The 19,036-nt window shown below is 42.7% G+C and overlaps 4 protein-coding genes and 1 long non-coding RNA gene across 6 annotated transcripts; 2 read left to right on the plus strand and 3 right to left on the minus strand.

Moving 5' to 3' along the window:
- Positions 1 to 1,447: 1,447 nt before the first annotated feature.
- btr02 (bloodthirsty-related gene family, member 2) lies at positions 1,448 to 4,672 on the minus strand. Its single transcript, XM_086184906.1, has 7 exons — positions 4,474 to 4,672; positions 3,395 to 3,669; positions 2,797 to 2,874; positions 2,424 to 2,672; positions 2,205 to 2,352; positions 2,076 to 2,102; positions 1,448 to 1,993 (listed from the first exon to the last, which is right to left on the minus strand). The coding sequence occupies exons 1-7, from the start codon at positions 4,670 to 4,672 to the stop codon at positions 1,449 to 1,451; spliced, it is 1,521 nt and encodes a 506-aa protein (XP_086041032.1). The 3' UTR covers position 1,448.
- On the plus strand, positions 1,480 to 7,704 carry LOC147245007 (uncharacterized). The gene is made up of 3 exons (XR_015110010.1): positions 1,480 to 4,083; positions 4,513 to 4,601; positions 4,917 to 7,704. It is a non-coding gene; the product is annotated as an uncharacterized LOC147245007 (long non-coding RNA).
- Positions 4,902 to 6,696, minus strand: LOC147245008 (GTPase IMAP family member 7). Of its 2 annotated transcripts, none has more exons than XM_086184908.1 (2): positions 6,330 to 6,696; positions 4,902 to 5,925 (listed from the first exon to the last, which is right to left on the minus strand). In XM_086184908.1, the coding sequence occupies exons 1-2, from the start codon at positions 6,346 to 6,348 to the stop codon at positions 4,913 to 4,915; spliced, it is 1,032 nt and encodes a 343-aa protein (XP_086041034.1). In that variant the 5' UTR covers positions 6,349 to 6,696; the 3' UTR covers positions 4,902 to 4,912. The 2 variants fall into 2 exon arrangements, with proteins under 2 accessions (XP_086041034.1, XP_086041035.1); XM_086184909.1 differs by having other exon boundaries at positions 6,304 to 6,696.
- Positions 7,705 to 12,471, plus strand: rsad1 (radical S-adenosyl methionine domain containing 1). The gene is made up of 9 exons (XM_086184907.1): positions 7,705 to 8,511; positions 8,616 to 8,749; positions 8,850 to 9,048; positions 9,637 to 10,002; positions 10,796 to 10,859; positions 10,938 to 11,085; positions 11,362 to 11,416; positions 11,536 to 11,639; positions 11,728 to 12,471. The coding sequence occupies exons 1-9, from the start codon at positions 8,362 to 8,364 to the stop codon at positions 11,819 to 11,821; spliced, it is 1,314 nt and encodes a 437-aa protein (XP_086041033.1). The 5' UTR covers positions 7,705 to 8,361; the 3' UTR covers positions 11,822 to 12,471.
- A 1,059-nt stretch (positions 12,472 to 13,530) lies between these two features.
- On the minus strand, positions 13,531 to 14,836 carry rasd2a (RASD family member 2a). Its single transcript, XM_086184670.1, has 2 exons — positions 14,155 to 14,836; positions 13,531 to 14,042 (listed from the first exon to the last, which is right to left on the minus strand). Exons 1-2 carry the CDS (start codon positions 14,696 to 14,698, stop codon positions 13,531 to 13,533), a joined length of 1,056 nt encoding a protein of 351 aa, XP_086040796.1. The 5' UTR covers positions 14,699 to 14,836.
- Positions 14,837 to 19,036: the final 4,200 nt, after the last annotated feature.

A 19,036-nucleotide genomic window follows, 5' to 3' on the forward strand; every position in this document is an offset into this window, starting at 1 on the left:
AAGTAAGAGGCTCCACTGCTGACTACTGGGCTGATGGTGTCGATGATTTCAGCTTCCAGGTACAGGTACTCTGAAGTTCAGAAAATGACAAAGAAAGTCATTTAGGTATCTATAGTTCATAATCAAAATATTACAAATTCACTGATATTAATTTATTTATAGCTTTTCAATACTTTAAACAATGAGCATCGCATTTGTAAAAGCACACAAAGATTAATGGGGCATATATTTATCATAAATATTTGGAAACAGGCTGTGAGGCTCGTGTTTTGTGGATTCCAATGAGAACCGGAGAGAATAGCCTTCTTTGACACAGCTGTGGGTGTTAAGCTACGCCTTGACGGCCGAGTGGATTATCTCAGAAAACATGAGGAGACTCGGAACACAAGCAGCTTTCATGAACAAATTCTAGAGTGGGCCAGAAGGACCTGTGACATCTGTTAGAGCTGTAGAACAGCTCTCAGTATCCACAATTGACCAAATCAATGTCAGTCCAGGGTTCAGACGGATGAGCCTCTTGACCCCTAGGTAGTAAGATGAGGACTAATTATGAACATAATTGTAGGAGGACAGATAACGATGGAGAAACCCACATAATCCAATTCAAAGTTTCTATCTCTCCCAGAGTTTTTGCAACCTCCCCCCCACATTGTAATGGGACAAGAGTAACTGATGACATCCAACACAACTGCCTCACACATCCATTAAGCCCAAATATTAATCATCACATAAGTGTATGGAAAATTTTCAGACATTGTTTGTGACATTTTGAGAGACTAAACACAGATGAAAACGATTCACTATGCATATTTACCTGCTATGAATACACTGGACTCTCACTGCTCTCCTTGAAGGTGGTCCAAAGGTTAGTGTTTCTAGTCTTTTAGTTGACCAGTGATTTGCGGCCCTGAGAATAGAGTTCAGTCCACGCGACGGTTGGAGAGCGGGTGGCGCTCTGTCTCCGAGGTCATGAGCTGAAGTGAAGAGGCTCGACCAGCTTCGACACCCAGGACTGAACTGGAGATGAGGCTGCCTTCCCAGATGCCCGTTCTGTGTGGCAGTGGGCAGAGGCTTGTGTGCGCAGTGTGTGAATGTGTTTGAGTGTCTCCCAGTGCCTGGTGTATGAACACAATGCCCCGCTGTTGTGCTGTGCCCTCCCAGCCTGCTCCTGGTCAGCCTCTGTCCTACAGCCTCTCGCATCCATCCAGCTCAGTAGCCTATTTTCTCCTGTTTTTTTGGCTCACTGTATGAGTGCCCTTTCTTCTCCTGCCCATTGTCTTTCATTTTCAATCTGTTTTTGGGTTTCATTGAAGTTTTTCCAGTCCTTATGCTGCCTCTTGTACCCAGTGATTCAACTTAGTCTTCACATTTGTAACGAAATAAATTTGAGTTGGACGGACATGAAGTGAACGATTACAAGCACATAACTGTGATTATATAATCTGATGTCAGATGCTGCAAAAACTAGAACAGATGATTAATGGAGTTTCATTTTTGCCACCATGCAGGCGACCAGGACTGAAGAACGGATGAAGCCTGTCAGTGAATTTGTCTTTGAAGGTATAGATGTGCACTCCAGATTCTGCACAGTAGAAAGACACACAACCTTCAGAGTAGTCCAGAAAGATGCCCACTTTCCTGGGTCTCTGCTCTAGTGCGACTAGAGTGGCAGGTGAGGTGTTGACAACGTACTGTCCTCCCACCTTCAGGCTGAGTGTCCAGAAACCATTCCCAGGGCAAACTGTGAACTTGCCCTTCCTGTTTATGGACTGCCTGACAACACCCAGATTCCATTCGATCTTCTCGCCGACCTCCACCTCCCAGTAGCACCTCCCGCTGCTGAAGCTCTCTTTGGCTAGCACGTTAACCACACGATCAAATCTTTTTGGGTGATCCGGTACCTCCTGAAACTTTTCTGTGTGCCTCACTTGTTTTCTGTCATCTGAGACAGAGAGGAAGGGGTGCGCTGTCTTCGCACTTAGGTTGACATCCACTATGACAGAGGGAGGCTAGTAAGTCAAACAGAATGAACAATTTGAGGAAAAACATACATTTCTGTGTAGATAAGGCCTTACCTGTGTATTTCTCAATCCTCTTAAGTTCTGTCAAAAAATGTATTGGGGAAAAGGAATGTCAAATTTGGCTGATTTTTTTTTTTTTTATCAAAAATGTGATTTATTATATTCAAAAATCATCTGACTGACCTGATTTGGAGAGCCTGTTGACTTCCATCTTTACCTTATCCATCATGTCTGACAGTGCTCTTCTGGTAACCCCAACACAAGGGTCAGTTTCTATGGTAACCATGGACCAATCCTGAAACTCAGGGGCTTGCACAGAGGAAACAATGCTCTGTAGGACATCGATGACAATGTCATTTCACTGGTGGTCACATCAGTGCTTTACCATTGTAACATGCTTACCATGGTGACAATATTTGTGCTGTCACTCTGGTCACTGTTGTCAAGAAAGTGAGGATCAGTTTCATTCATCTCCTTCCTCAGCTCCTGGATCTCACATTCAAGCTCTTTCACCAGTGTTTCCACTTTCTTCTCCTCTTCTTTTTGCCTTTCCTCAATTGCTGCAACAACGGCTTTGTGACTCTTCTCCATCGCATTCACAAGGGCCGAGAAGACTTTCTGGCTCTCTCGCACTTCTCTGAGGTAAGAGCTCTGATTGGACAATGACGTCATCATCACCATCATCATCATCATCATAACCATCATCATCATCATCATCATCATCATCATCTAGTGTATGTGCGTCATGTGTACATATATTTAAGTTACAACTGACCTTTTGGAGCGCTAGAGAATTTTTCAACCTTTCTATCTTCTGCTGCCTCTCTTGAATCATTTGCTCAACATCAATAACCTGCACGTATGTAACATGCACAGTGACATAAGCAAAGACAAAAATACATGGATTAATCTTAAGTACATGCCAACTTCTGGAAACTAGACATATCTGAGCCAGCCCCCCTCCATAGATACCAACTGAACACTAGTTAGCTTTGCATGATGAATAGTAGTGAGTGGGAAGTTTGAGTATCTATAAAATAGATCTCTTGGTTTTTGCAAAAAGGATTCCTCCTCCTCCTCTTCCTCCTCCTCTTCCTCCTCCTCCTCCTCTTCTCTTAGAAAGCCAGCCATGATTAAGTACTAGCAGTCACATTTGACAGGGGTACTAATACTTCCCACACACTACCAAACATTAGCTAGCTGGTCTCTGCGGCTCTCAGCTGCACAGAAAAAGGTGTCTTCCTTCTTGTGTGCCTCTGAGGATGATGGCAAATTAGCACATTTCCCAAAAAGTCGGTGGTTTCCTTTAAATCAAAAAAATTAATGATCAGATTTGGTCACAACTGAATAAAATATTGGAGAAAAAAAAGTACCATCTCGTCATCAGGTGGTTTCTGTGGTCGACTCTGCCTGTACTTATCGGAGACGTCTGCCAGAATGCGGTTGACGCTGAGGTCGGGTTTGTCAGCAAATAGTCTTCTACAGTGGGGGCAGTATTTGGACTGGTGTCTGGCCCAGTATTGGCAAAGACAGGACAAGCAGAAGCTGTGTCCACATGGGATGGTCACTGGGCTGGTGAAGATGTCTTTACACAAGGAGCACAGGAAATGCTTCTCAGGGAGGAGGCTCATGGTGGAGGCCATTATTACTGAAAAGGTAAGTGAAATAACACTGTCAAACAAAATAGAATGTAATATCTTTATCTTCGGAAAGGTATATTTTGATAGTAATCACTGAGTGAGACTGAAACAAAACAGTGAGGAGGTCACAAAACTTTATATTTAAGGCTATAACGCACCAGGAAGTTGATTCTTTGGGGCTACAGACAGCAAATACTAAACCGTGTTCAATATTCCAATCTAAGAAAAACTGGAATTGACATTACACAAAAATGTTAAAGTGCAAGAATTTCCAGTTTAGATATTCAGCACTCTGGAATCGGACATCACGTCAGAACATTCCAACACACGTAGCCATACACGGAGGACCGGATGTGTGACGTCTTGTTGAAACTCTTGATGGATCGTGGATTTCATAGGAAAAAGAAATGTCCAAATTTGAGGTCTGTACTTGTTTTTCTCAAGCTAATTCTTCTTTCTGTTATGGTCACTGACACTTTGTGTTCAAGGACAGATAGACTTACAGAGACCGAAAGTGGATAAGTAGAGGAACATGAGGGAAAGTATGTGGTCAAACAGGTATCAGCCAATAGGTTTGTTACATCATCACCTACGAAGCTAAAACTCAGTTTACAGCTGAAAACCGATTTCTCCTCATGTTTTGTCCTGCCTCATTTCTACTCAAACATTCATGTAGGAAACATTCTCAAAATATAACATGCTCAAAAATGACTCAGAGAACTGCTTTCAGTCTGATCTTAAACTCATCAACGAGGCAACTTTCTGAAAAATGACAGAGAAACAAACGTAAAAAGTTTTCTAAACTGTCTTACCTTTCTTGTCCAATAAGTGTGTACTTCTTTTGGTCGCAGGTTCCAGGGTAATACAGAGATACTGCAATGGTTGGCACTCAGGTGCAGTCGGTGGGTTGTCTAGGAAAAGAACACTGCTGTAGACAATGGTATGCTCAGTCAGGACTCCACCCTGAATGTTATCTGAGCTACACATTAACTCAACTGCAGCAGGAAACATGCTGGAGGCTGAATGAAATGTTGTACGGATACCAAACAAGAAGAAAGTAATACAAAAAAGAATCTGTTTTGTTTGCAGTTTTAGTTTATCTTGCTTGAGTTGTTTGGTGCTAAAATGTACTAATGGTCATACATGCTGCAGAGGGAGAAGCAAAATAGTCATGTTTGTGTTTCAGTCCGGATAAAGCAATTTGTTTCTAATATCTAATTAGGTAGCATGATATTGATCCTTTTCTAATTTTCAGGGGCGGGGAGCTGCAAAGAAGCGATTGATGAAGATTGAGTTGAAGTTGAGTCTGGCTGGTGGGGCCACTCTGTCTTCCATGTGCTTTATAGCCACCTGGGCTGTTCCTCCTGCGGATCCACCCACTGCTCCACCAATGATCCCGTAAAGAACCATCCCCCCCGGCCCCTCTATCGACCCAACAAGTGCGCCCATGACAGCTCCAACAAATAAACCTGTCCCCAACCCTCTAGCCAGGGATGTTCGGAGCCAGTCGTTGTCCATCTCTGCCTTGGCCCTGATCTCTGCGCTGACATTGGAAGTGTAAGCATTCTTCTGCTCATACAATTCATCCGATAGGTATTTCTTCTCCAGTTCATTCCATGCCTTCTCATTTTCTGCTGTCATCTGCTTCCTGAGTCTCTTTTCCTCCTTCTTCACACTGGCCTCTGCTTTCTGGAAAGTTCTACTAGAGAAGTAGCCCCCTCCTACTGACGCTATCATCCACTCGATCTTCCGAAGCAGCTCTCGCTCAAGGCTGTGATCTCTCCAGTTCTTGCTGAAGATGTGAAAGCGTCCACCAAAGTTCTCGATGAGTTCTTTCAAGTGCCAGTCAGTCTTCTTCAAGACAGCACTCTCTGGATTTCCTTCATAGGCCAAGAGGACAATGCAATGTCTCAGACAGCGTCTTCCAAAACGCTTCAGCATCAGCTTGGGGGTTCTGATGTCGTTAGGGGAGATTTTCTCCATGTCAAAGGAGACCAGAAAGGCATGAGGACCAGGGATACATAAGCACTTCGACCTCCGCAGCTCCATCTTCCTCTTGGCTCGGGATAAATCTTTGTCATAGATGTTCGGTCCATTGACTACGGTCACCCGTCTACCAGCCAGCTCTCCAGTGTTCTTCCTGCTGCCAGAAATGCTGATGATATCTTTAGAGAACTCCTCTCTCCCAAGAATGGCATTGGTGAGTTGAAACTGAGATGGTCCGCTGCTACCGACCACCATGAGCCTCAATTCCAGCAAGGATCCTGTGAAAAAGGGAGTTTACTTCCATTCAGTTTTGATTTCTGAAAACAAAATTACATTAGCTGAAATTCTTGTATTGGTGGGTGTCTGGTACATATATCTGATTCTCACTTTTACTTCTATAGTGTGTATCAATTCTTAAACAATGTTACTATTTATTAAATGGAAAGTAACACTTTAAATTTCCTTATTTCATTTTTTTTTAAACCAAGGCAACTTTCAGACGGTCCCTAAATGGCATGCAACATAATTCTACAATTCTACAATTTCATTTAGCAGACGCTTTTGTCCAAAGCGACGTACAACACAAGCAAGAATAATCTGTAACACAAGTAAAAGCAGGGATACATACACTTCCTGTTCAGATTCTCTTTACCCACCTCATATAGTATGTTAGCATACTTACCTTTCTTCCTCTTGTCCATTTGTCAGATTCAGTCTTTTAATGTGGATCACCAGAAAGTTGAGCTTCTGACCAAACACGCTGCTGCTGCATGTATTCAGTGAACACACACACCCCTTTCCTTTGTGTCTAGTCCCTCTCTTCTCTCTCTCCTCTGTCTCTCTCTACTATCCGACTGTCTCTATTGACGAGGTAGTTGGGATTAGGTAATTGGGCACCAGATTTAATATCAAATGGAAACTATCCCCGGGGAAGCTGGCAGCAAGCACATTCATAATTGTCAGCATTTTTTAATTAAAAGCGCGTGAGATATTTTTCAAATAATTACCGTTTAGAGTAACATTTGCAAAATGTAACCGTCAAAATGAGCACATTCTTTGTCCTTGCAAATGTTTTTTTTTTTTTTAACGCAGATATAAATGGAACTGAATTCAAAGTGACTTAAACATTCAACGGCAAATTCTTTGTGTTAAAGGTCAGCAGAAAATATTAGCAGTAAATAAGGACTTTTCCGTTCCCCGAAAAGCCGCATGACTTTTACCTCCAAGTGATTCACTGCAGCCCTGATGACTCCTGCGATGGCTCAAAAAATAGGGATTTGAAAAACAGTCTCTGCTTGTATCGACAAGGTTATTTCATTGTCAGCTCACCAGACGGTGATTTTCCTGGGTATTCAGGGGAATCAATACCTCATTAAATTACTTTGATCTTGTGCACAAAAGTACATTCTAAATATAGACCGGTGTCCTCATGTGTCGTCACTGCAACAACAAATATCAGTGTTTTTCAAAGACACATTGATATTTAATCCAGCCTCATGCAAAACCCGAACAGACTACACAATCAATAAAGATGCTGCAGCTGTAAATACATGAACATACTGAACTGTGCGAGGACATTTATGACAGTTTCCCTTTTTCCCAAATATTTGTTTGATAATGTTTGATAATTTACTGTATACGGATGAAAAAAGGAAGAATGAACACCTTCAAACGAAGTAAAATTTTTGAAGAGGAGCTGTCTACTTGATTTTGAATACTGTAGGTCTGCCAAACTGGAGGAGAGAAGAGGTCTGACTGTAAGAAATAACTGACTTCCTTCATTTCTCACAGTATCACGCTCTTTTCACATCGGACATTTTGTCATGCCGTCAAAGGTTAAATGCAGTCGTAAACGATGTATTAATTCAAACCTTGTTCTCCTTAGTGTATGCACCTATTCCCAGATCAGATCCGATCCTATACTATTCTGTTGTCATTAAACAATGTGCAGGCATATAAACAGAGGAATAGCAGGAGCTACACCAATATTCAGATGAACAAACCACAAAAAAAAAAAAAATAAATATATATATATATATATATATATAAAACTGAACAACCACAGTATGGATATATAAAAACTGAAGGCCAAAGATGAGGAAAAATAGAATAGATAAAATGGCACATGTCTACAGGAGTATCAAAATTTTATTTATTATGTTTATTATAAATTTATTGTAATTCTAAGCTAGGTGTTGTTGAGCTGTGCCTATTTTAGCCATGTAAACATGGCTTGGAACATTTCCCTTGGTATCTAGTCAGGAGGATCAACATCTGGGAGGTTCTGTCAATCACATTTTGTCAATAACTCAATGAACATTCATCTTTATTCACTTGAGCTCTCTCACACTGCTTTTTGCCCAGTTTGGATAAAAAGTAGACACAACAGTATGGTAACCTAGTAGCTTTACATCAACGGTCATTTCTACTGTTAGAAAAAGGCGTCTCCTTGTGGCTAAAGAGTGTATGACATAAAAGGTTAAGTACTTCCTGTTTGGGGCGTACGTCACAGCTAAGAGACGGCTTTAACTACACGGCATGTACGTGCATGTTTGAGTGTTACATTGCCACAGTGTCTTATCCTAGATTTGTCAGTGGATATTTACTTATTTCTATGGCGGAGCTGAGGCGCTGCAGCTTCGAGGAGCCACGTGCCCGGCTGAAGGACGTCCTCAGACACGTTGAAACCTGACGAACCGTCCGTCCCCCCGGGAATGATCAGACTCACGTTCTCCACGGCGGGACGTGTCCTGTCGTCTGGTCTCCGCCGTTTTTCAGGGATTTCTGGTGGAGAAATAACGGAAGATGGATGTGATTTGGCCGACTGCCCTCCCTTCACGCGGCGGGCGTCCCTTTATGTGCACGTGAGCCGAACTCGGTCCATTTAACTAATGACACATTTCCATGCAGGCGCACGCGGGTTAGTCCTAATGTCTGAAAAGTTTGGCCCTCCGTCCCTCTGCTGCAGTGGCCTTACTGCCTGAGAAGATGCTCCTACTGCAACTTCAACAAGTACATCCCGAGAGGCGACAACCACCGCGTCATGATGGAGTGTCTTCAGAGGGAGACAGAGACGCTGCTGCAGCTCAGTCAGGTATCCAGGTATGTTGATTGGTCACCAAGTGAAATCCCCCCCCCCCCCCTAAATCTCGCAGGTTTCTATACACCCACCTCACCCATCTTTATTACTTCTCCTTGCAAGCATCACCTCAGTATTTTTTGGTGGTGGGACTCCGAGCCTGTCGCACCCCTCAACTGTCTCCACCCTCCTGGAGGCTGTCAGAGCCATTCTTTCAGAGGAGGCTGAGGTCACGCTGGAGGTCAACCCCACTCCAGAGGGAATGTCCAAACTAGAGGACTTCTGCAGTGCAGGGGTGAACCGTTTCTCCATCGGGGTCCAGGTGAATGTAGTCTGTAGAATGCTAACAACAGAGGTGATGTATAATCAAGACATGACCGATAAAATATCGCTGTGGCCGATAATATCTGCACGTCAAATATGTTGTCGAATATGAAAACAGGTTTTTTTTTAATGTAGGAATGAAAACAAAAAAAGATGCTTCCAGAAATGTAACAAATATTAAATTACCAGTTAAGTTTATTACTTTAGAGCACTCTCATCTTAGATAATAAAGTTGTCTTGTCTTTGTATATCTTCTCATAGGTTCTTCATAAATACATGTCAGGAGTTGTTGAAATAAAAAGGGATACTGGCTGATATATTTAAGGTTTTTTTTTTTCTCCCCCATATTGGTACCAGTATCAACCCCCAAAACCCAGTATCAGTCAAGCTCCAATTATCATTTGCTCCCTGTCCTGCCGTCCATCATTTTTTTGTCCATCACATTTGAGGGATTGTTTCAAAATGAATAAATAAACCAAACGTATATTTTTGACGATTTTTGAATTTTCTTTCTTCTTAAATATCAGCATCAGCCCCAGGAACCCTGCTTCAGTCAGTCTCTAATATAACATTGTCAAACATCCAGTCTCTGCAGGATGAGGACCTAAAATCTCTGGGGAGAGACCACAGCTCTCACCAGGCTGTACGAACTATCGAGGAGGCGAGGAGGCTTTGCCCAGGGAGGGTGTCAGTGGATGTGATGTTTGGACGACCCAAACAGAGCGTGGAATCCTGGGAGACGGAGTTGTCTGAGGTGTTGAGGGTGTGCGATGACCACGTGTCTCTGTACCAGCTGACCCTGGAGCGAGGCACCCAGCTGTTTAAACGGGTGCAGCTCGGTGAGGTGGCCGTGCCCTCGGATGATGTCACAGCAGAGATGTACCAGAGGGCCCGGAGGAGCCTCCACCAGCACGGCTTTCACCAGTATGAGGTGTCAAACTTTGCGAGACACGTGAGTCCTGATGATTATCCACCTCTGACGTTGGTCCCCCCAAATCACTCACGCAACACAACAGTGAAACCTCAGTTCACGAGGATTATAACCTGTCTGTATTTGGTGGTTGTACTGAGAATTGATACTAAATAAATTTATAACCATAATTTCTTCATGAGATTGGTAAAATATCATGAATATCATTTATTCCTTTTATTTAGAATCATTTTCATATGTCACGTGATTCAGCGTCACCTCTTCTTTCTCTCTTCCCGGTACAATGTGAAGTTGCCGTCATGTAATATCGCGTCAGCATACTGTCTATGAGGCATTCAACTAATTAAATGTTGGAAAAGGAAAGAAAAGCCTTCAAATCAAATCCTAGAACGTGCACTGCCTTGCTGACTTAGCAAAACCCTTCAAATTGTGTGGGATAGGGCCGGATCTCCCAGTTCAGACCCAGTTTAACTGTTTTAACAATTAAAAAGTCCCGAAGTGTTAAGAATTAGTTGAAGTTTGTCCTGAAAATGTGTCGAAACTGAAAGGTGCCTCCCATAAGTTCAAGTACTGGAGCTGGTGGGTGGTGGTCCTGCCATCCCCTGCAGATGCGGCCCCTTTATGCCATAGAGCTGTGATAATTCTACCCTTTATGGAGCCAAGCTACAGAGCAACACCCAATCATGTCCTTGCTTCTAAAATCAAAGTTCTGTGCTGCTCTTCTTCCTTCTGAGAGACGCTTTGCCCCGACCAGCACAGCAGAGGGTCGGTTATGTTGATCTGGGAAAAGTAACGAAAACTTTTTGTTATTTAGAACTCAGTGAGTCATCACAATCTGAACTACTGGAGGGGAGGACAGTACATCGGTGTGGGTCCAGGTAACCTGCCACCTGTATTTAAAACGGTCACCGATGATCGTCGTATTTGTGGAAGTTTAATGTTATAATCTGCAACAGGAGCACATGGACGGTTCGTTCCACTCGGCGAGGGTGGCGCCCTTCGAGAGGCCCGGACCCAGACCCTGGAACCTGATGTCTGGATCCGTGAGGTACAACAGAGGGGACATGGCACCCGGAGGAGGATTCAGCTGGGCCATCTTGAACTGTGAGCTGTTGCACTTACACGCTGTGGTGTTGTTGTTTTTTTGTTGTTGTTTGTTTTCATGATTAAATTAGGTTATGACACATGGGGGCCGCTGCCGTTTTCATTCCTCTCCCCATGTGAAGTATAACAGTTGTGTCGCAGCCTGTTTGATTGCTGCACATGTGCTCATAAACGTTCTGTCCTTGTGAAGTGGCTCCATTTCGTTAGTTTTACTCACTGTTCTTGTTATCATGGATGAACTGTGAGGGTCTGTCGTGACTTCTGTTTGTTCGGCAGACTGGAGGAGGTGCTGGTGATGGGGATGAGGATGACTGAGGGCATCACTGACGAGGTGAAGCCTGCTTGACGAAATCTTTATCATCTTCTCTCTCTCTCTCTGGTTTTTTTTTTTCCAACAGTGAATATTTTGAAGTTTAACAAGTCTATTTGTGGCTATTGGCTATGTAACAGCATTGGAAGATGTTCAGTCCTAAAGCGGGTCTCCGTGACGTCTTCGGTACATCCAGTGATGTCCAGCGATTGCTACACGACGGACAACTGATCCTTGATGACAGGTGATTTATGACAGTAACACTTTTCGCTTCTGCAAAATCTTTTATGCCTGAATTTCTCATCTCTCGTCTTCTCGTCTTTCCGTATTAGAGGTTTGCGGTGCTCCTGGGATGGACTGGCCTTACTGGACAGCATTCTGCCAGCTCTGCTGTTGGAACTGGAGAGACTGACTCCCACACTCTAAAATAAACTCAGAAGACCTCAGCGAACCCAACAGAGATCCTGTTTGGATCAGGATGAGGGGACAGTGCAACTATTAGAGCTGGATTTTGTTTAGACAAACTGGCTCTGCTTTATTCTGTAAAACAGGCAAATAATGATTATGTCAGTCTGTTGTGCTCTATTTTAATACCTGTGTAAAACTAACATTTTTCCACATTACTGTCATTCGTTTTTTAAAAAAAAATTATTATTTTAACTTTGCTGTTTAGCCATCGTTTAACCCCCAGAGACTCAGGGATGAACTCACAACAATTTGGTGGTCAAATTTCACTTTGATGAATAATGCTATAAAATGTGCTTCAAGAATGTATTTGTAGATTCCAACAAAATTTCAAACTAGTTGGATAAAGTTAGATAAATATCACTGGGTATCATCTGTATAAGAGTGAATAGAGTATTTTTTAGTCATATTGAACAAAACTAGTGGTCCAAGCCCAGAGCCTTGTTCAACTCTGTCCGTCGTCACACACCTACAAACTGAAATTGAAGGGATGAACAGGACTTAAACAGGCTTGTTATGGTGCTTTGAATACCAGCTCTGAAATGTAACAAGACAACTCTCTGTGCTATGAAGGACTCTAAAAAAATGAAACGCTTTCAAATATACTCTTATCAAACAGAAAATCTCCCATGTTTGATCCTTCAAAGATGTTATTTCATATCAAAGATTAACTCACAAACAGGCTACAATTTCAGCAAGGAAAAAAAACCTTGTGGATACAGTAAAATCTGAGGACTGGAGCTGCGAGCTCTCATCATATAAATAGAAACCATCTGAGAGAATATCGGTTTATCTGCCAGCTCGGACTTCAGCCTCCTGATAGTTGCAGAAAAAATGTGTGATTTTCTTCAGTTCTTGCCTGTTTGGACTCAATCAATGTTAATTGCTTGTATCTAATTAGGGTAACTGACCCATGCGTGTGTGTGTGTGTATATGTGTATATATATAGATATATATAGATATACATATATAGATATACATATATATAGATATACATACACACATGATGACAGATTTGTATGATTCAGAATAACCCTAACCCTAACCTGTTTGAATGAATCAAGCGAGTAGATACTGACTTTAATTGTACACAATTCATTTTATGGCTTCTGCCCCCCCCCCCCCCCCAACGATTCTCCAACTCTTTGTTCTCAAGAATGGCGAGTAATCATGCTTGAGTGCGTAGACTGATTGTGACGCCTCCTTGATACTGATTGCCGTGTGGGCGCTCAAAAGTGTGAACAGTCTATCCTGCCTAGTGACCGTATTCGTAGTTTGAGTCATCTCTTCTCTCTCTCTCTCTCTCTCTCTCTCTCTCTCTCTCTCTCTCTCTCTCTCTCTCTCTCTCTCTCTCACTCACACACACACACACACGCTCACGCATTTTGGAGATGTTTTGCATCATCATTTGGAAACTATTCTCTGCTTACGTTCGTGAACATAATCTCACCCAGAATGAACTGTAGGAATTGTAGGCTGTCATTTGGATGAAGAACAGAAAACACACATATGACAATTAGAAAGATTTTATTTACGATAGGATTATACAATATCTTTATACAAAAAAATATGAACGCACCGGTCCAGCCAAGTGCTACAGAGTATAACTCCTTACATAATAGGACATTGCAGTTTACTACTACAATTGGTTTTTCGAGAGGGTTCTCGATTCATTGAATCTGACACCTCTCGGGTTTGCTGCGCTTGGTGCTTGATCCAAGCACCGTCCGCAGGTCGCTGGTGAAGCTCGGGCGGCGCGCCAGAGGATCCACGGCGGCGCAGGGTTCACTGACTCCCGGACTATTCCTCCTGCCTCTCCGGCCGATACACAGCGACTGGTAGCTGAGGATGGATATGAGCTGATGCCGAGAAGGGACGGTCTCATCGGGGAGACCACCCAGCGCCGCAAGGTGCCTGAACACAACCTCCAGCCCGGTACCGTCTTTAGCTGAGGTTTCAAAGAAGGAGACGTCCTGACCGACGACTTCAGTCACTTCTGGGGCGCTAACGACTCTTTGTGCGTCCAAGTCCACTTTATTACCGCAAATCACCGCCGGAATCCTCGCGGGATGTTTCGATTTCTGTAACTTTGCTTTCGCAGCTTTGATTTCATTCAGTAACTCGAGGACTTCATTGAAGGACTCCCGGTCATCCACACTGAAGACGAGCAGGAAGATGTCACCTGCAGATACAGGAGAAGATACATTAGTTTAGATGTATTAAAACATTAAACACAAAATGTTTACATTGAAAAAGGAGGGGAGGGGGTAATGTTAGAATATAACTATCCTCACCTGACAGTATGGATAGCCTCCGTTTAGCCGGGAAGTCCCTCTCACTCGCCGCATCCAGGAGATCAATCTGGTACGTCTCCCCTCCAACGTGAAACAGCTTTCTGTGGAAGTCCTCGGTCGTGGCTTCATAATGCTCATCAAATTCTTCACCCAAGAACCGCTTTAGAATGTTCGTTTTGCCTACTTTTGGCGCACCGAGCACAACTATTCTGTGACAGTTCTTGGACTTGATCAGACCCAGTTCCAGCAGATCCACAGACCTTTTAGGGACCCGATCGGACGGTACCTGCCCAAAGTCAGAACTTGATGACCTCCTCTCTCTCTTATCCTGATGCCTCCAGCGCCCTCTGACCGCTTTGATGATACCCATGCCGGTCTTCGTGATGTTTAAGACTTTGGGATGCTGAAGAGTGCTATGGCGGACTGGGTGCGTAGAGCGTGATGGTGGGTGATGCCGGGTAAAGGAGCTGAACATATCGAGGATGCCATCAACGGGAAGGTTAAACTTCTCAGTTGTGTTCATCTCAGTGTTCTGTCCGGGCATCGAAGGGGTTCTCGGGATCACCACCGACCCAGTCGTCTCCTCATGTGTGCGCCGGAGCAGTACCGGGTTTCATCTCTTATACATCCACACCGGCGTAGTCTCCTGCGTCATCAAGTGTCATCCTCAGCACATTCCTTTTATAGAAGCAACACCCCCCCCCCCCCCCCCCCCATATTTCAATCACGCTGTTGGGCATTTCGTTCTAAGGCAGATCTTGTTGAAAAGCACTACCCCCCCCCCCCCCCCGCCATAATCTATTCATAGCACCTTCACGTGAAAGATTTTTCTGTCTCATTATGGATAAATGGGTGAGCTAATTGATGGATAAGTATCAGAGTTGTCATGGGGACGAGAAATATGTGAATACCAATTACCGGTACTTGTGCTTATTCTCCTCTGTCGCAAGGATAACTGGGACGTTTTAATGTAAAATATCAACACACAGTAACAAAGCCATGCGGAAATGTATAACACTGTATAAATATATATGAATAAGACGTAATTCTGCATTTGTGGTTTTCTTTTGTGGCCACTACAGACAGGTTTCAGTCTTCCTAGCACCCCCATTGTGCTCTGTAGTGATCACGACATGCTCTCAAGACTGGAGTAACAGCTCACTCTCTCCTCTATGATTCACAAACCATGAGTCCTCTCACTTAAATCAGCTTTTGTCTTCTCTCTCCACATATTTAAAGATTTCTGGGAATCACTGTAAGGACGTAACCATGATGGGTGATGAATGCATTTATCAATAGATATACTGGTCATTTATAGAGTGAAGGTTTTACACGGGAACATAGTGACACCTCTCTTTGCTCTAAAGTCATGAACTTTAAAAATAAAAAAGCAGCATTATCAGCTCTTCCAAAAAAACCAGGACACGCTACGTAACTGCAGCCTTGTAAACAGCCCACGTTTGCTCCTTTAGACCTGTAGAATGAGATGGAAGAACAGAAAAGAAAGGTTGATTCCCTCGGAGAATGTCATCTCCTCAGCAGAGAGCACTCCGGGGCCACAGATGTGATGGCAATTCAGTAGGATTTCTTTTTCTCCTTCGGTCCCCTGAAGAGTTATTGATGAAATGCATTTTGGCTCAAGCTTGTCTTTAGAAGAATCTGAAGATTTTCTATTTTGCAGCATGAGAATACAAAACAAGCAAGATGATAAACATAAGACGTTGACTGCATCTAAGTGTTGTCAGGGAAACGTTTGACTTCTTTTTTTGTCATTGTTGGTAGTCGCTGTGGCGATGTCTTTATACCACACTGATCCCCCAGTTTCTGGATAACATGAAACAAAATGAAGTTCTTACTGGTATTTCATAAAAAAAGCAAAAGAGTGAAAGACAAGTATCATTGTTACCTGTCAAGAAAGTGTTGCCAGTGAATTACAGAATGAGATTTTTAACAAATACAATTTAAAAAAAATAGATAATGATAAGTTAAAACTAATAATATATTGAAAGAAAACAAAACTGATGCAGAAGTGAAATAACAATCTAAAAGTAAAACTCATACGTCGCAAATGATTTGTTCTTCCACTCAGGGATCTGCTTGTCAATGAACAGACTTTTGCTCCCATCGATTCATTTTTTTGGGGATATTTTCAGAAATCTTGTTTGATTTGCCACCAGTTTTCTCTCACAGTGAGAGGACAAATATTTCTTGCAGAGCGACCACTGACAGCAATATTTCCCTTCGTTAAATGGATCTGCCCTGCCGTCCATCCACTTGAAGGTCATTTTGACAGAATGGTGGAGAACCTATGAGCTGCAACCACAATGCAGTATTCCCAGCTGTGTTCGTCTTCACTAAAAATACATTTCCCTCGCAACAAGAAACTGTAAGCGTCAACAATTTTGTGGCCCACTAGAGGGCATTGCTGGGACATGGAACTTGAGGGCACTTGGAGAGCTCATACCTCTACCAAAGAGGTATGACGTCATCAGATCCAGATCAAGTTTTGAATCAGTTAAAAGAAAATTGATAAATCTATTACCAAATCAGACGAGCAAATATAACCAAAATCCATCCACAACTTCCTGAGCTGTCCTGCAGACCGACAAACGTTGTTGATATTACAATCGACCCTTTTCATGTCAAACAATTAACAAACAGACTTATTAAAGTAGAAAAAGCCCAGCTATTAATAATGACGGCATTATTCCATTATGTGATTTAGTGATAGATGCCAGTGAGTGAGCACGCACAATATGAAGACATGGCTGGCTCATCTAAATGGAATGCAGCCAGCATTAACATTATTGATTTCTTGTGTTCTTTTCCTGCTCTGACAGGTCAGCGTTATACCACAACACAACAACATAACCACAACCAAAATTCGACGTAAGAATTTCGTCAGATGGTTCCCAGGGGGCCACTCCGCCATTTTGATGTATAATTTGGCTGTTTTTTTGTAGGAAAAAAATTAAGATTCTAGAGTGGAGCATAAGACATTAGTGGTATTTTAACCAGCACCACACGAACGCATCATGATAAATGAACTATTTGGTCTGTGCAGTGTTGCACAGAAACGTGAACGTCCATGTCTTAAACACTGGAATGCAAACTGATTTTAGAGGACAGATTTGCTGCATATCTGCACTCAGGTCTAATATTACATTGCCAGCAGAGGTGGTGTAACGATTGGTGAGTTTAAATCACATGCACAGCCGATGCAAAGCAACAGAGGAGCCACTAGAGGGTAGCAAAGAAAAACACATAGTGAGGATGAAGTTTTAGAGATCAAATCCTCCGGTGGACAGAAATGAATTCGATTCACATTCTCTATAACATTAAATTCAAACGTAGGCCCCAAAAAACCCCTCCCATCAATAACAGAGACAAACAAACACACTCTCGTGCAAGAAGTCAGTACACGCTCCTGTGTGACATCACTGCTGTGCAGTAGTGGGCTGCTGTTATTTATCTACCCTCTCTCCTCCCACTCTGCTCCCCCCACCGCACTGACCTCATCAGGCCTTTGTTGGGAAACAAAGAGTGTTCAGGCATCTGTTTTCAGGAGAAATAAAGGCACAGGCTGCCAAGACAGACAGGAGGAGTGCCAGAGCAGATATATGAAGTTGAGCCCAACCGACCTGATCAGTGAGAGTCGTGTGAAAACAGAGCAGGGCGCTGCAACGAGCAAGAAGCCAGTTCAGAGATCAAACTTATGCTAATGTCACGATACCAGGCCCCTCTCAAAGTCCTATCTGAGAACCCACGGCCCCCTACTTGTTGACATTTTGATTTCTTCACACGGATGACCCTCACCCTACAGTCGTTTCCAAGGGTTGTGACTGTTGTTTCAAGGTGGAGCTGGTATTTCCTGTATATCCTGCTCAGTCAACCAGTCACGAGACTCGCCGCTGCTCTCCTCTGCTCTGCTTTGCTTTCAGATAATCATTTTCTCTTTCGGCACAATGATACGATGCTTTTCAGCTACAACTCCAACAGCATTTGGCTGGAGATCACTTTGCTGCATGAAGCGATTGAGTCGGAGCCAAAGTAAATACAGAAAAGATTTGGGTCTTGTATAATGCATAAGGATGTGACTTCAGACAACATCCCATTAGTGCTAATAAATAAGTAAAGAGCCAAGACCTGGTGATGAAACTGCTGAGAAGGAAATGTGCTTGTTGAATCCCTCTGGGATGACAAGCACAGACACTGCTAGGAAGCCTCATAACCTTTCTATGACATCACCGTAGGAGTACTCGGTCATACTATCTAAGGCATTTATATTTACTATCATCTAAAAACTATAAACTTGTCATGATTTCCTGAGGTTGAACATAGGTGTATGTGCAACGTGTGTACGCTCACGTCAAAGCTTACTATCATTTCACAATTGTTGCTGCTTCTCATTTGTGTTGTTGTGATCCGTGCGAGACAGAGCTTTATTCAGTTTATGAAAGATAAACTTCTGCATTAAAAGACACACTTGCAACCATGAAATTTCAAACGCAAAGAGATTTTCTAAAACTTTTCCTGGCGTTTATGCTTTTCTGGTTGAATTCAGAATAAATAGGACACTTTATGATGAATAAAACAATTTTTGGCACATTATTATTGTGTTTTGTCCCTAGATAAGATATGCTAAATTAGCAATATTCACATTATTATATATTATATTTTACATTTGTTTCAGTATGTTTTCATATTTGTAATTATCACTTCTTTAAACCTTGGCTGGTGGAAGAATATACACCTTATCCTCTATTTGTAACATACAGAACCCCTGAAAAAATGTTCCCATCATTTGATTAATTTGCTACAGCTGAAAGAAACTTGCTACTACTTGTTCCAATGCTTGGGAAAAGTTGTGGCAATGAGATGT

This window comes from Aulostomus chinensis, chromosome 18 (genome assembly GCF_037954235.1).
Source record: "Aulostomus chinensis isolate RoL2024-O1b breed Wild chromosome 18, RoL_Achi_v1.0, whole genome shotgun sequence".
NCBI classification, from domain to species: Eukaryota; Metazoa; Chordata; class Actinopteri; order Syngnathiformes; family Aulostomidae; genus Aulostomus; species Aulostomus chinensis.